This window comes from the organism of the source record quoted next, unplaced genomic scaffold (genome assembly GCF_019419815.1).
Source record: "Pyrus x bretschneideri cultivar Hongxiangsu unplaced genomic scaffold, Pyrus_bretschneideri_v1 Contig62, whole genome shotgun sequence".
NCBI lineage: Eukaryota > Viridiplantae > Streptophyta > Magnoliopsida > Rosales > Rosaceae > Pyrus > Pyrus x bretschneideri.
In genome coordinates this window covers 1,676,730-1,692,650 of record NW_025999801.1, presented here as the reverse complement: position 1 = coordinate 1,692,650, position 15,921 = coordinate 1,676,730, and the positions used below count along the sequence as shown (strand labels likewise).

At 34.6% G+C, this 15,921-nt stretch overlaps 2 protein-coding genes across 4 annotated transcripts; one reads left to right on the top strand and one right to left on the bottom strand.

Moving 5' to 3' along the window:
* Positions 1–1,579: 1,579 nt before the first annotated feature.
* Positions 1,580–2,129, top strand: LOC103946230. The gene has a single exon (XM_018647176.2). It carries the CDS (start codon positions 1,647–1,649, stop codon positions 2,127–2,129), a length of 483 nt encoding a protein of 160 aa, XP_018502692.2. The 5' UTR covers positions 1,580–1,646.
* A 2,710-nt stretch (positions 2,130–4,839) lies between these two features.
* On the bottom strand, positions 4,840–12,280 carry LOC103946164 (oligoribonuclease). Of its 3 annotated transcripts, none has more exons than XM_009356809.3 (8): positions 12,011–12,278; positions 11,081–11,209; positions 10,417–10,493; positions 8,561–8,642; positions 8,336–8,391; positions 6,999–7,085; positions 5,307–5,397; positions 4,840–5,117 (listed from the first exon to the last, which is right to left on the bottom strand). In XM_009356809.3, exons 1-8 carry the CDS (start codon positions 12,114–12,116, stop codon positions 4,996–4,998), a joined length of 750 nt encoding a protein of 249 aa, XP_009355084.2. In that variant the 5' UTR covers positions 12,117–12,278; the 3' UTR covers positions 4,840–4,995. The 3 variants fall into 3 exon arrangements, with proteins under 3 accessions (XP_009355084.2, XP_009355085.2, XP_048428695.1); XM_009356810.3 differs by having other exon boundaries at positions 4,840–5,114; positions 12,011–12,275; XM_048572738.1 differs by lacking the exons at positions 8,336–8,391; positions 8,561–8,642 and having other exon boundaries at positions 12,011–12,280.
* Between the last annotated feature and the right edge of the window lie 3,641 nt (positions 12,281–15,921).

The following is a 15,921-nucleotide window of genomic DNA, read 5'->3' as shown; positions in this document are numbered from 1 at the left end:
ATGTATCGGCTATAGTCTACTTGTTTATATTTATACATAATACATTTTTATTTATTTGTGGATTTGATGATCTTGGTATATATAGAAATAGAATGATCAAGAAGGTGGAAGAGGAGGACCTTATGTGTGGGACATTCACATGGAGAATTCACAACTTCTCTAAGTTGAAAAAGTACAAGCATTTCTCTGACGTTTTCGTTATTGGTGGCTATAAATGGTACACTTGGGTATCTTGAACTTTTAAGCTTAGTTATATGTATAATTGGTTGATGGGTTTAGGGTTAATTGGTTTGATCTGCAGGCGGATGTTTATATATCCAAAGGGTTACAACGTCGATTACTTGTCCATGTTTTTGGACGTTCCAGAGACTAAGACATTGCCATATGGGTGGAACAGATATATCAAGTTCACCATCACACTCGTTGATCAATTTGATACCAGCAACTCAGTATAAGAGGGTATCTTCTCTACTTATCATATTAGTAGCAGTTCGAATTTTAACCTAATGGTCTTGCCATTCACTCAAGGCAAAATTTGTTAGATGGAATTTAGTGATTCTTATCCTTACCCATATTTTTAGTTTCTTTTTAACGTGGTACCACACAGCTTTGTCATTTTTGCGTGTCTTCTTGCTTTTTAGTTTTTTCTTTTACTTACTACATATTTTTGTCATTTTGTTGGGGTGTGTGAGTGCGTGGGCAGGCGAACATGCTTGCGTGAGCATGTGCGGGCGAGCAAACATGAGTGTGATTGTTTGTGCGTGCATGTAGTCGTGAAATTTTGTTTCCATCGGAAGATTGTATTCACTCATGGTGGTTTCAAAGCATACATTTGATGCTTTAAGTTTTAGTGCAAAGTTTAAGATATTGGAGAAATTCTAAGATAAGCATATAAGTTTGAGCTTTTGTTCAAAATATGTTACATGTTTATCCTCTACTAGATAATTTGAGGGAAGAGCGTTTGGACTTTGAACATCATTTGTACTATTAGTTTTATTTGTATGAGCGATATTGCAAGGGGAAGAATCAAACATAGGACCTCAGGTGCAGCGATAATTACTTACAAGACCATCACTTTGTCCCTATGTTCCTGAGTTCTGAATTATGTGTCTCAACTAGCTTTTCCTCTAGGAACATCTAGAAAAGTTCCAACTTCGAATTCCCTCTCCCAGTTTGATAAGGTACAATAAATTAAAATTTTAGTTGTAGTGTAAAAAAGAAAACTACGTGCCAAGTTAAACATATATAAAATCTATGCTCCAGCTGATGGTAATTAGGTTTGAAAGTATACTATATATAGTCCATAGCGTAATTTAGATAAGTTTTCAAGTTTTAATTAGAATGTTTGTCTCACATGTGTTTGAATTGTGTTTCATACCTGTTCTGTGGATCCATTAGAACTTTTACAATCGAAATGTCCTCTTCTATAGTTTATATGGATACATTATGTATACTTCTAATTTTACAGAAACGGAACATGTGTTTATGGCAAATACAGCTGACTGGGGATTTGCAACACTTGTTCCTCTAAGTCATCTCCACTGTCTTGATAATGGGTATCTGGTGAATGATGTGTGTATTGTTGAAGTTGAAGTTGAAGTTCCTACCGGTATTAGGATTTAGAAGACCAAGAAACCAGTGATCTTATGAATTTTAAGGGTTTAGGGCGAATAGAGAAAACTTTTGTTCCATTTCTAGAGGAGGTTTGTTCGTCATATCCTTCCTTGATTGACAGCCAGATGAAGAGGAGTCGTACCCTTGTTCAATGCGCATTCACAGCTTTGGGCCGAGTCTTGCATTTTCTGAAGACTACAACTGCCAAGGATATGAACATTGATGCTTGTCAACGTCTTCAACTGTTGTGGGAGGAGCTTGAGGCCTTCAAATTTGACTTGGCTTGGCTGGAGCCTCATGTTCAATCTGTTTTTGCTATGAAGAAAGGGGCAGGAATAGTGAATGGACTGCAAGAAGATGTCGATGCTTTGAAGAACGAAATAGAGAGGCGAAGGGCTATCCTAGCGGAGGCAGAAGCCGATCTTGGGGTAGCAGAAGGAGATTTGGCAGAGGCACAAGAAGAGCACTTCAGCAAGATAGATATGGATAGTGAGCTAGGCTATCCGTTGTCTTAATTCTTGGAGAATTTTCTCTTAGATAGTCTTTCTGAAAAAGTTATGCAGTAAAACTTGAAGGTTTAACTTTGAAACACTAATTCTGAATTTAATCTGGTTCATCCTTTTTGTTTTTCGGTTTAGGTTTCTTCTAGTTTTAAGAATACGAAAACTTTGCAATTATGTTATGGGATTACAAAACTTGTTATGTTGCTATCATTCTTAATTTCCCTTTCAAGTGTGATTGGTTTTATACTCGCAAATCTACGACAAGAAAGAAAATGGTTGTGGGGGTGTTTCACAGTTATTATCTTATGTTAGTGAAACACAATCAGTTTAGGGCACAAAGACAATCCTTCTGTGCTAGCAAAGGAAGTACAAAAAGCTTTTAACTTGACAACCTAAGTTGGGTTATAGTTGACGCAGGCATGTCTTGGATGATTATGATCATCAATGTGAACACTGTTTTATCATCTTTTAGGGGAAAAAATAACCAGCAAAGGAAGTTTTACCATACCTGCTGGCCCCATGCTCCGGCTTGGGGCCGGTGCAACCCCACTCCGCATTTTCATTGCTTCCTCGTTCCTTTTCTCATAGATTGCAAGGGATTTATTCTTCGTTTTAGTAATTTCTCACATGCTAGTTCGCGAAGTACTTGATATTTACATCAAGAATAGAGTTCTCTTGGGCTTGGAAACCATCTCGGTACTCTGAATTTGGGTGTGGATTGCTCTCAAATCCATCAGTATTGTGGCAACTAGTTTGGTCAAATTGGTTTTATGTTTTGTTAAGTCTATTGAGGATCTCTTGGATGTTCTCCACAATGTCGACTTTGATATTTAAGTTTGTAATCTCAATATATAGTGAGAGGAGCAATTTTGTGAAACAATTAAAATACAAAAAATTGCCCCTACTTAACCACAACTCCAAAAGTTACATTGAATGAATAAAGGGTACAATAGTAATTCAAAACGTAATACTAAGTGGCTTATACCAGGCTTTTTAAAATCCTAATAATTTATACAAATCTAAGGACTAGTATCACATTTACAAATTGATAAAAATTTTGGGTTTGAAGGATCGACGGTGCAGCAAGGGCAACTACCATGTTTTTAGTTTAGACATCAATGAAAAAGTCAACAAAAATCATTCTATAAATACTGCTATAATTCAAAATAATTACATAATTGTCAATCCCACCATGTTGTCCGGTAAAAGTTCAAGTACTAGAAAAGAGTTTTGATGCAATTTTTAGCACCTGTGCGAAGTGGCTTATAGATCATGTGCAATGGGGGCAAAATATAGCGTCTTTATTTTTATAAATATCTTGGCCCACAGATTATGGCTTAACCCAAATAAAATGGGTTGAGCTTGATACTTTTCCATAAAACCTTTCTCCATTCATAAGAAATCTTATGTTGGGATATTAAGAATGAGTTATTAACTAATTTATTTCCTTTCGTCTTAACATATGTGTATGTGCGTGTGTGAGTGTATATATATATATATATCGTTGTATAAAAAATGTGGTATTTAATGTTAGTTTACTTTAAATATTTTTGGCATACTTTGACCAACAAAGTTGAAAAAATACGGAGGCATAAAGAATTGGGCTTTAGGCCCAAATAAAACTGATTCTAATATTGATTTTTAGTTTCCTCAATGATTAATTTGATATTATTTTTTACTTATAAAATGAATATACACAAATATAGGAATTAAATGAGTCAAAAAGTAAGTCCCTAAACTATAAAGACTCGCCGAACACTTGGTATATGTATCCACATATAGAAACTCTATAGGGACTAAAATGGTAGACCCAAAATGACTAATTAAGTGGAAAAGTAGGCGTGGATCCCATTCACATGGCCTTGTCTTTTCTTTTTCTTTTCTTTTTTTTTTTTTTCTTTTCAACCGTTTAAAATGAAGAGTCCAGATTGATTCTTACTTTTCAAAATTTTTTACCATTGGGATCTTTGGTTCCAATTAAATAACCGTTTCAATTGAGATTACCCTCCCATGTTGGTTTTCAATTTTTTCTTTTCTCTATTCATATTGCATCCGTTAAAAGATTAATAGTTTCAATTTGGGTTACTCTCTCATGTTGTGCTCTCATCATTCTTATAAATACCAAATTATCTAACTACAACGTCATCCCCTATACTTAGTTCACTCGTACTCCATTTACTCATTCTAGTTACGATTTTGTGAAGAAAAAAATTTTGAATTTTTTTTTGTTAAAATGTTCACAAAAATATTTTACAAGAACGTAATGTTAAATTAATTAAAAAAATGTTAACATAAACAAAAAATGTGTACCTAATCAAATTATCACATAAAATTGTAAAAACCTCAAATTTAAGATTGATTATATTATAAGGATTCTTCCATTGGAGATAATATTCCTTCAGAACACAAAGATTCCCTTTTAAGTACTTATATAAGTACTCAAAGGTGGTGATGAGAAACCCTAAATAAGAACTCCCATTGGAGATGCTCTTAGTACTACAATCTGGTTGTATTCCTCTTTACTTGTAAGTGTAAGGCTTAGGTTCGAATGTCGTGGATGACAAATTCGATACCAAATTAAGTTGTCCATTGTGTCGCTTAGCCGAACTTCCCCCTCACCTTACTGTAAATATATCATTGTACTTGAAAAAAACAAAACATATAAGATCTACAAAAATTAAGAAAACCCGAGGTCCATTTAAGTTTAAAAACAATCACCAGATAAGTCGGACATAATTATATAACTTGACAGGTCGGCATAACATCAATGTAGTCCCAATACAAATCATCTCCATTGTTTAATTTTAATGCATAATTATAGTAGTAATACACAAACTGCTAGTAATGAAGTAGTAAAGGGGTTTGAGGCCGCCTTGAGTCACTTCTTTCTAAATGCTTTGAATATATTGTCCTTGTAGTATTTGAGCTCTCTGATGCTTTCTCTGATATCGTCCAAGGCTCTGTGTTTATTTTCTTTGGAAGGGGCTTTCTGATTATCTGCTAAACAACCACCATACAAATTAACTAACTAGTCGATACATGTCCCAAGTAAATTCACTCAGGAGTGCAAGTACAACAAAGCTTCCGGGTAAACACTCGTGTTCAATATACCCGTTTTCTCAGTTCGGATGGCCTAAAGGTGTTGGTAGAGAAAAATTAGAGTGTACCAGGTTATGTAAGAATTCTTACCTCTAGGATACCAGCGAATGCATAGAGCTTTAATACTGCTAACATCCACTAATACATGGGAGAAAAGGCGAGCCAAATCCGGCATGTACTTCTGCCAGATAGAAACCAGTTAAAGAACTCCAACCAAGCTGATTATATTCATATGTAAATAAGGAATGTTAACAAAATAAGGAAGATGTTTGCGGAATCTTCAAAAAAGTACAACCGTTCATTCTAAGACAAGGAAAAGTAATGGGCAGCCAAGGGAATAGGTTAGAGCTTTATCTTCCACAACAGACACAAAGATGACATTTTCTTTTGGTAAGAAATTGAACAATTAAATTGAATTCAAACATATGCCCTTGTCCAATATTCCAATTCCTCCAAAAGCCCCATAAACCTTTTTGTCCAAAGAAAACACCATGAAACCACAATCCACATGGTTAGGACTATTCTAAAGAAATTTTACAAACTACTACTATTTTTTTCCTCACTTTGTCCACAACCTCATTTGCAATCAAACTTACATCTATAGTATGGTCCCTGTTTACGAACGCCCCTTGTCTTTTACATCTCCAAAATCTTCCTTATTACTTTCTTTTGATCTTCCCTCCTCATCCCTTTTAATTTCCTCATAAGCTTGTCACCTTCCCACCCCAGACTTGAATCTTCTCATCATTCCACCATTCCTCAAATCACTTTCTCGAGTGGTGTTTCAGATCAAACACAACAGGACAACGATCTGAAGAAATCCTAGTAAGTAGTAAGCGCTAATGGCCTCAATGAGGAAATTCCTCTTCCCATTCTACTGAATTTAAATCTGTCCAATCTCCCCTGAATCACAGTTTCCATCATTTTTTACAATGTACAGAAGATGTTGTGCAACTCTGGATCATACAAATTTGTTTCCCTTGTAAAATCATTAAAATTCCTCATGCTTCTTGTCACCCTTCTTCCATTAGATTTCTTGTGGAAAATGTCAGACTGCACAATTTATAACTTGATCCTATTGCTTACTCTGGCTCTGCTCTATTATAGCTACTAGACAACAGTATAACACTGTGCAGCATAACTGTAACCTAATATAGTAAAACCTTGTAGCAGAACTGTAACCTAGATGGAATGTAAGCATTCATCAGGAAACTGAGGTGTGGACTCCCTTGAAGAGTTTACTCATCATTTTACGTTACACTTTCCCAAGTCTAATATAGATGTTTCTAGTTAGAATGGTGTAATCCTTAACTGTAACTTCAAAACTGGAACCACCAATTCTTTTTGGAGATAAAAAAAAAAAAAAAAGCTATAATTAGGATTCTGATTACGTAAATATCTGGTATCCTGGTTCGTTTAAGGGTGCAACTTAGTTTCCTAGTAAGTGATTTGGTTCTTATTTAGTTTCCTACTCTGAAGAAGCTTGTGATTAAAATCATACCTAATTTGTATTTCTATCCTTATTTTCCCAGAATCCCTACTCCAAGCATCTGCTTCCGACATAACAGGAAAACAACCAAATAAGTGAAAAATGTCCATTAATGCGGACGCAAAACAGATGTGCTGCACAGTGAGGTCCCTCCTTGCATGCTGATCGGCTTATGAAATAATACCAATGTACTACTAATAAAAAAATACATCAAAATCAGTCAACCTCCTATTATACCTTTATGCAATTCAAGTTAATTACGAATAAAATCCAGGAAAAGTGATTCAAATTACCTTCAAAAACAGAAAATCCACATAAACTGAATTTCCTGCTAAGACAGGTTGATATGTTCCAATGTTTCTCTTTACAAATTCTATGACCTGCAGTATTCAAGTACATATTTACTTGCCCAGAAATATAAAGAAAGAAGTATGTGACAATAATATCATCAACAATTAAATTTGCTCAAACAGATACACCTAGAACATACAAAAAGATCACAAATGAAGTGAAAAAAGGATGATTACTTATAAGTAATGTGTATGTAACAATTAAATTAACTAGTTGTTCATCAAAACAAGGTCGGAGAATTTTCTTATCCAAAACAACTAAGGGAAAGTACAATAGATATCGAATTTGTCTTCTCTACGTGAGGAAATGACCAAAAGTTCCAGGTTGTTTGTTATTTTGACATCGAGAAACTCAGAGGTAGAATTCTTTAAAAATAATTCCATTGAAATTGTTTAAATTTTTTATTCAATCCTATGATTAAACACATGTTATTAAAATCACATTGAATATTGATTAAAAGAATACCAGACATCAAACGACAGAACAATAATTAATTATACCAACCCAAACTGAAGGTTCATGAGTGCATCATAGTCTTAATTATACCCTGATGCAAATAATCATGCATTTCCGTTTGTTTCTTTTATTTCTGGTGTCTAGTTATCAGATTTAGTCACAGTTTAGGTAGCCATTCAGTTTCTCTAATAAAGTAATAACGAATATGTAGAAATACCAAGTGTTACTTAGGCCCCAAGGATAAGAGAAATTCATTGATGCAGTTTTGGAGTTCAAAACCTTCTTTTTATGGAATAGAAGTGTCTACTAGAAGATGAAGTATAAAGAGCTTTTCCCAGGTTCCCCTTCAGAGAAGGAACTATAACTTCTTCCATAATTCCATTTACATTAAGTGGTACCACAGCCACCTTAGGCATGCAATTTCTATGGATCTATAACTAGAGAAAACCTATACAGTCTACAACAGCACTTTCAACAAAAGCAGCAGATTCTAGAGAAAATTACTCAACTATGAGGAAGGATGGAGCAAGCAGAAATTTTCAGTCTTCCTGATCATACTATTAAGTGGCAAAGAGGTCAGCAAACATGTCTAAACATGAACCCTCCAGCGACACAAAGATACCAACAGAAACAGCAGCATTTAGAGGATTCATAAGATGACAGTGTAGCTTTACCCCATCTCTGGTGATATGCAGATGATGAGTGTTAAACAGGACCAAGACCACATAGCAGCCGCACAGTTAACAAATGTGCATATGATAAAAAAAATATTGACAAGAAATCTCATGTAAAAAAAAAAAAAAAAAAAAAAATTCTTTCACACCTGCTGTTCAGCTTCTTTTTCACTAATCGAACTTTCGAGCACTTTTGTCGTCAACCCTAATATTATTAAAGTTAGTCAGTCGTGAAATCCTTTATCATATGCTAAAATGACAAGAGATTCTTGTGCACAAAATAACACATGGAGATAAAGAGGACAAAATCTTCATTCATATGTTCCTACAAAGTACAAATGTCAGATGACAATTTTATTACCCTGCTTACTTACCACTAGCTGCATGATGAGTTTGACACCATTCTCCCATTCTATCTAAACACTCCTTAGTTTGATGGATAACTAAATCTGGGCCCTGAAACATAAAAGGGGAAAAAGGGAGGAAAATAACAGGTTGGGTATCCATGTGACAATGCTAGTTAGTCAACTGAGATGCATGTTGAAATTGAGTGCAATTGATAAAAGAGCAAGTGAACTGTAAGACACCACAATAAGAATCAGGAAAAAGATAACATCTCAGGGTATTTCGACAAACAAATATCCTTAACTCAATCAGGTTTTGTTTCTTTAACTTCTCAAATTACAAGATTATAAATAAAAAAGTTTAGAAAAATGCTGTAGCTTTACAATTCCAAAGTCAACAATTAGTGTAAATAGCACATGACTATCATCTCAGAGAAATCAACGTCTGATCATTCTATTTAGTAGATCAGTGCACAGTTATTTCACCATATTTGTGACCTCTACACAGATGTTAAAGGCTAATAGAATAAGGATGACTCAATCGCACTTCGGAAAATGACACTGAGAAAGTTGAAACAGTCACCCAATCTCATGGATATGTGAACCATTGGTGCTACCTAACCTTTTTTCTTTGGTTTCTTTTTTTGGAATGATGCTATCACATTACAGCTACAAGTTCAAAATTATCAAAAGGCGATCCACATTTCACAAGTTGAGAAGAGGGAATACAGTTGATGAATACAACCCATTTCCATATTATAAGGAGGACATGTGAGAACAAAGAAGCCTTGGAAAGTTTCCGTAATATTTAAACTACTAGTGATTATCAGTCCTACATGTTCTTTACGATTGAGAAAACTCAGTCTCTGACCTGCCCTTGGAAACCTACTAATTGAACCTATCAGAGACGTTTTGATCCCTTCTTCACTTTTGAATCTTGTTTTTTTCTTTTCGGGAGATATTTTCATGTAGCTATATAGCACCCACTATAAGATATCCTGAGTCTTGAAAACCCCACCAAAATCACAAAAGATCAATTCCAAGCCATTGACAGATATGCTAGAGTTAATATGAATAACAAAACAAAATCGAACTAACTTAACGGAGAGAACTGATTGACTGACCAACTCTTGAGCAGTGCACACGCTATATCTAAAAAGGTAATTTCCTCACTAAGTACTATTAACTAAATATTTTTTCAGAATCAAGTACCATAAACTGGTGCAGCACAAATATTTCAATAAGGCGTACATGCAGCCTAAAGTAATTATGTATGAATACTCTACTAAAAGAAAATTCAGGTCCTTGTATACATGGAATTGGTTTTCTATAACTGGTGGAGTATAGGCTAGTTTCAGCCTCAAATGAATCTGTTTGAGGAGTTGACTTTCTTGGTTACCTTAATTGTTGATTGATCAGCTTAATTCCTAAAAACTAGATTAATAGTATTACTGAATTTTTGTCTTAGAGTTCTACATAAACACCAACACCAATGTACTCTACTAACTTGTAAATTTGTAACGCAATCCAGTTTCTTAGTTCTTTCTTTTCAATACCAACCACTACTTTCACAGAATCTCAGAAGCTGTCCCAATATATGATGCTCCACAGACAGGGATTTACATGTCAAGACAAGATTTCATTACAGAATTCCAGGGGGAATAAAGTGCAAGAATGTACATATTCTAGATAAAGTAAATATAACATATATGAAACAGCCAAAATTATGCCAAAACATAAAAAAATTTATAATACTTACTGAGTTCACCCCATGTAATCTTTTAAATTGCAATCAGGGATAAGATTCAAATGTACTAGAAGATTACATGGTGCTGATATATAAAGTAGCTGACTACCCAAACATTAACAAACTATGCTGAAAATACCTCCACTGACTTGGTTAATTTTCCATCAGTGATTATACAAGCAATCTCCAGTATTCGATCAACTTCAACATTTAAACCTGCATGGCCATGGAAGTCAAGGAGAAGATTTTCATGTCATCACATTTTAGAGAAATTAATCATAGACAATATCAATTGAAGTGAAAACATAAGAATGTCAGTTTGAAAAACTACATTGTCCGGCATTCCTACATATTAAATGCGCGTTTTTGTTTTATTTTCCAGAAAGAAAACAGAATGATTTTATTAATAAAAAAGACTGAGAAGGACAACTAAGGTGGACCGGTTGTCCATATATAAATAACCCTTAACCTACAGAACATCCTTAGCACGAAAGATAGACACCCTATCCACATAGAACAGAAGAACCAGACAATTACAAGCATGAAGCCTAGGAAGCAGCAACATCCAATTTGGAAGGAAGAAAGGAAGTCAAAGAATGCAGCTTAACTTGATGCTCAATACAAAGCAAAAAATCAGTCTTATCCCATTACCAATACACAAATTCCCCTACCAGAACCAAAAATATGGCTAGTGCGCCAAGACTATCAAAGAAATCATCAATGCTATTTTTCGCCGGGGTCTTCAATTATCAATATCATTTAGTCAGACATTCTTATATTATACCAAACAATATTACCCTCACCAGTCATTTCCAAGTCAATCCATACCAGGGGCATCTTGTATTCTTTTGGAAGCATCTCTGTACTTTGTTGACTCTGCTTCTCGTTTATGAGCAACATTTTATCAGAGTTGATGACTTTCTTATCGCTGCCTGCTTCAAAAGATGCATTATTAGAATGCAGATATTCAATCTCCATATGGAGAAAGATTGTCGACCAATATTCATCTAAAGTGGTCCAAATATTGTTACTAAATATATGCCCAAGTCTAGCCTAAGATCATGAATCTGGTTTACATTTAGGTAAGAAATGTTAAGAAAATAAGTTAATTTCTGTAAGATAACATTAATTTTACTACAGCTTCATAATTATACAAGAAGCATTGGACAAGATCTCCACTGTACAATACAATCACCAACAAAACCTCACAACAAGAAAACACTCTGAAAAACACACGCATTCAAAAAGTTACAACTTCTTTGAGGGAAAAATTAAGAAAAAGAACCTAAAAATCGTGTTTCCTGATTCGGTTGGTTGCATTGAATATGCAAGTATACAGCATCCACATATAAATAACAAAAGTAAATAGTAATTAGAAAGCATTCCCAACGACTTAGATCCGGATATTGTCGAAATCACCTCAATTTACAGGCTCAATCAGTAGCCATAGAAATGGTCCCAAAATCAAAAGCAAACAAGGGGTTTATAGCCTAAATCAGCAACAAACTTCACTAGTAACAAAATAAGTGTAGGCATGCTTAATTCATACACAATCAACTAATCAAGCGACCCCAAGACGGCTTTTTCTTCAATTTTTCACATTTTTGGCAAAATAATCATACACACTAAAGCAATTCTCAAAAGATAGAGAAAAGGGTTTGCATTAAGCAAAAGGCAGCATTCCAAATAAGCCTAACCCTAAACCCTAACCGATGGAAGGAAAGTGAATGAACCTGAAGATTTAGGAGTGTCATTGGAAGCAGAAGATGCGAATCGCATTGGATCGTCGTCTTCCGCGTCGAGCTCCAGCACAGAGAACGCATTTGCGAGGCACTCCATTGTTTCTCTGTGTTGAATATGGTTGCTTGGTTGTGGTTCTGGGCAAAATTTGAAGTGAAACAGGGGTTTAACGAGAGAGCAATTTCACAACTGCGGTTAGCTGCAATCACAAGTGTCTCATTCTGCGACTTCGGGCACGTTTACAAATCGTAATCAAATTGAAAGGAATTGAATTGAGGAAGAATTGGATTGGGTGGAATCAGAATCAGATTCTTGTTTAAGTTGTTTAGTAAAACTATCTGGAATCGGACTAGGAATGATATTGAGTCTATATAAATTGTTTATTAATTCACTTCAATCGGAATGAAAACTAATTTGATTACTATATTGTCCTTTCCTAAATAAATTATTTTCATACTAATTAATTATATTAAATTCTTAATTAAATTTATATAATAAAATTCATCTATATAAAAATATATAAATGGGTTTTATTTATTTATTAAAAGATGGTAGGAATGATGTTGAGTTCATAAAAGTTGTTTACTAATTTACTTTAATCGCAATGAAAACTAGATTTGATTACTAAATTGCCCTTACATAAATAAATTATTTTCATACTAATTAATTAATTTAAATTCTTAATTAAATTTATATAATAAAATTCACCTATATAAAAATATATAAAAAGGTTTTATTTATTTATTAAAAGATGTCATAATGAGTGTCAAATGAAGGCCAATGTTGGAATAATTAGAAACAAGTGAGGGCATAATTGGTAGAAGAAATCCATTCCGGATTCCTCAAGTATCAAGGAATTGAAATACCTCCTTCATGTAGAGAGTCCAATTCTTTCAAAATTAGGAGTTGAATTCCTTAATGTGTGTGGACCCCATATGTACTTTGATTTCCCAAGATTACATAAACAAAGGTGTATCCCGTAATCGGAATCCAATTCCGTAAATTGATTTCGATTACGGGTACGTAAACGTGCCATTAGAGTTGTTAGGTTCGATCCTTCCGCGAATTATAATCATTTTATTACTAGTTTATTATGAGACAAGTTCGATTTTTCCCAACCACACTCCATTAGTATAGATAATATTGTTTATTCAAATAAAAAAATGTCTGATACTACTACATGTGACTGTATTGTTAAAATATAAATATATATATATAGGGAAGTGTTATTGACATTTTAAAAATCTTATTCTACACTCCTCACAAGTGTATATTTCTTTCTAAATATAGAAAGTTTGAAGTGTAGAATGAGAAATTTGGAGTGCCAATAACAATTCCCTATATATATTAGTATAGATAATATTGTTTATTCAAATAAAAAAAAGTCTGATACTAATACATGTGGTTGTACTGTTAAAAAAAAAATATATATATATATATATATATAAATGAAGGGTTTTTATCATAAATAGTCTCTAAAATTGACCCCTCCCATCAAGATGATTCCTAAAATTGAAAATTTATCAATGTATTTCTTGAAAATGAGTGTCGCAAATCAATGTGGTCATTTTGTTAGAATTCCGTTAAAAATTTCATTAAGTATTGATGTGGCACATAACTAAGTCCCACAAATCTATTAAATATTACCATGTGAATTAAAATATTTAAATAATAATTAAAAAAAACCTTTTATTTTTACAAAAAATTAAAAAAAAAAAAAAAAAAAATTGTTCATCATCCTCTTTCCTTTCCCACCGAGCAACCATTATAGCCCCACACCACCCTGTTGACCACAACTTTAGGTCAAGCGACACAAGAAAGGTTTCAGCTCGATTATCAGCACCGGAGAGCACGAGGACTGCAAGAATGGGGGTGCGATCGATTAGATTGGCTGGAGCAGAAGGTGTCGATATGATCGCGGGACGAGAGATGTAGGTTGGGCTTGGAGTGATCAAACGGGTGAGGATGGCAAGGTTCTGAAAAAACGCTAGGCGCTAGTCGGACGGCAAGCTGGTGCCTAGTGGCTAGGCAGGCTCTACGCGGGCACCTAGGCGGCCTAAGCGGATTTAGGTAAATTTCTTGTATATCTTGTAAATAAGTGCATATTGACACTTATAAAAAATTATACTTGTATAAAATCCATGGATAAGATAATAAAAGAATGATAAAATCAATGTTCTAAAAGACACTAGGCACTAGTCGGATGGCGAGTTAGGGGTAGCGCCTAGACGGATTTATGTAAATTTAATATAAATTAATTAAATTTACTATATAATATATAAATAATATGTCTTTTCTTTTAAAATATTATATGTGATGTTAAGATTTAAATACATACTAATGTAAATGGTCTTAAAAGAAAAAAGAATAATAAAGCAATAGACCTTTACCAGTTTATGTAAATGGTCTTAAAAGAAATAAAAGAATAAAAAAATTGGCAAAGAGAGTAATTGGACTAGAAATAAAAGAATAAAAAATGGTAAAGAGAGTAATTGGACCAAGACCCGTGCAATCAAAACTCAAAAGAAAGGAGATGGTGGGAGCATAAAGAATTCACCCTGCCCATTCGTTTAAATTGAAGCTAATATGGTGGTCCCCACCCCTTCATCTTCTTCCTTTTGACCAGCAACATCATTTTTCCAGAAACATTTTCAGATCCCGACACCTTCTCATACGCCTGCCTAGGCCCGCTAGCTTCCGCCCAGCCCCACCCATACCTGTATAGCTTCGCATAAACCTGCCTAATCCCACCTAGGCGTCCACCTAATACATTTTCCGATTTTTCAATTGATTAACAGTTAATTGGAGCGGTCGGTCACTGTCCAACCCCTAGGCGCTGCCTAGGTCAATTTTTAGAACGATGGAGGTGGTGGTGGTTTCATTGGATGGTGGGGAGAGGTTGGGAGCTAAAGAGGAGGAAGAGGAAGACATTGGTGGTGAGAGTGTGGAGGGTTTAGTGATCAATGTTGGGTGGGTGTGGGGGTATATGCATATGGTAATTGCATTATAACAGGGCTTGGGTTGATGGCTGTGTCACTATAGGAGTTGGGTTGGGTTTTTGGGGAGGGAAAGAAGATGATGAACAATCATCTTTTTATTTTTAAGTTTTTAATTATAAATTGAATCGTTGGAAATCCCGAAGAAGTCACCTAGACGTCCAACGACTTTTCTAATTCAATTCACAAGATTCTCTAAACCATTGTTCATAAATACATTTAAAAACTAAGGCTAAAATGACACAGTTCGGTCGAAACATATAATAAGTAACCAAGCAGATAGTGACACCCCAATGCGGATTAACCGAGCAAAGTCACTCCTATACATGCTAATAGGCAGTGATCACCCAATGCAGATTTACCAGGTGTGATCACCCCTAAACTATGTATGACCATACCTAGGTAACGAGGATCGCCCAATGCGGATTAACCAGGCACAATCCTAGAGTTGCCCAATGTGGATTAACCAGGTGCAACCCATATATAGTATGGTTCACCAATGCAGATTAACTAGGCGTAACCATCCATGTACCATTGCTACATGGTGCAATCACATCATCACACAACATACATCAAAATAAATAAATTATAATTACTAACATACAAACTATCGATTCCACAAAACAAACGAATATCGAATCACATAACATACATTTTATAACCTACGTCATTTCATCATGAATCACAATTTCAAATATACATATTACCGATTCCCCTTAACTACCCAATATCTAGCCACACAGAAATACGAGTTCTATGAACTTTTCTAACAAGGTTCCCTCTCATATTCATACTAGTGGCCATATCTCTTATAGGAACTGATATTAACACTCCAAAAATTTCATTGTACACTCCTCATAAGTGTATTTTTCTTTCTAATTATAGAAAAATTTGGAGTGCAAAATGAG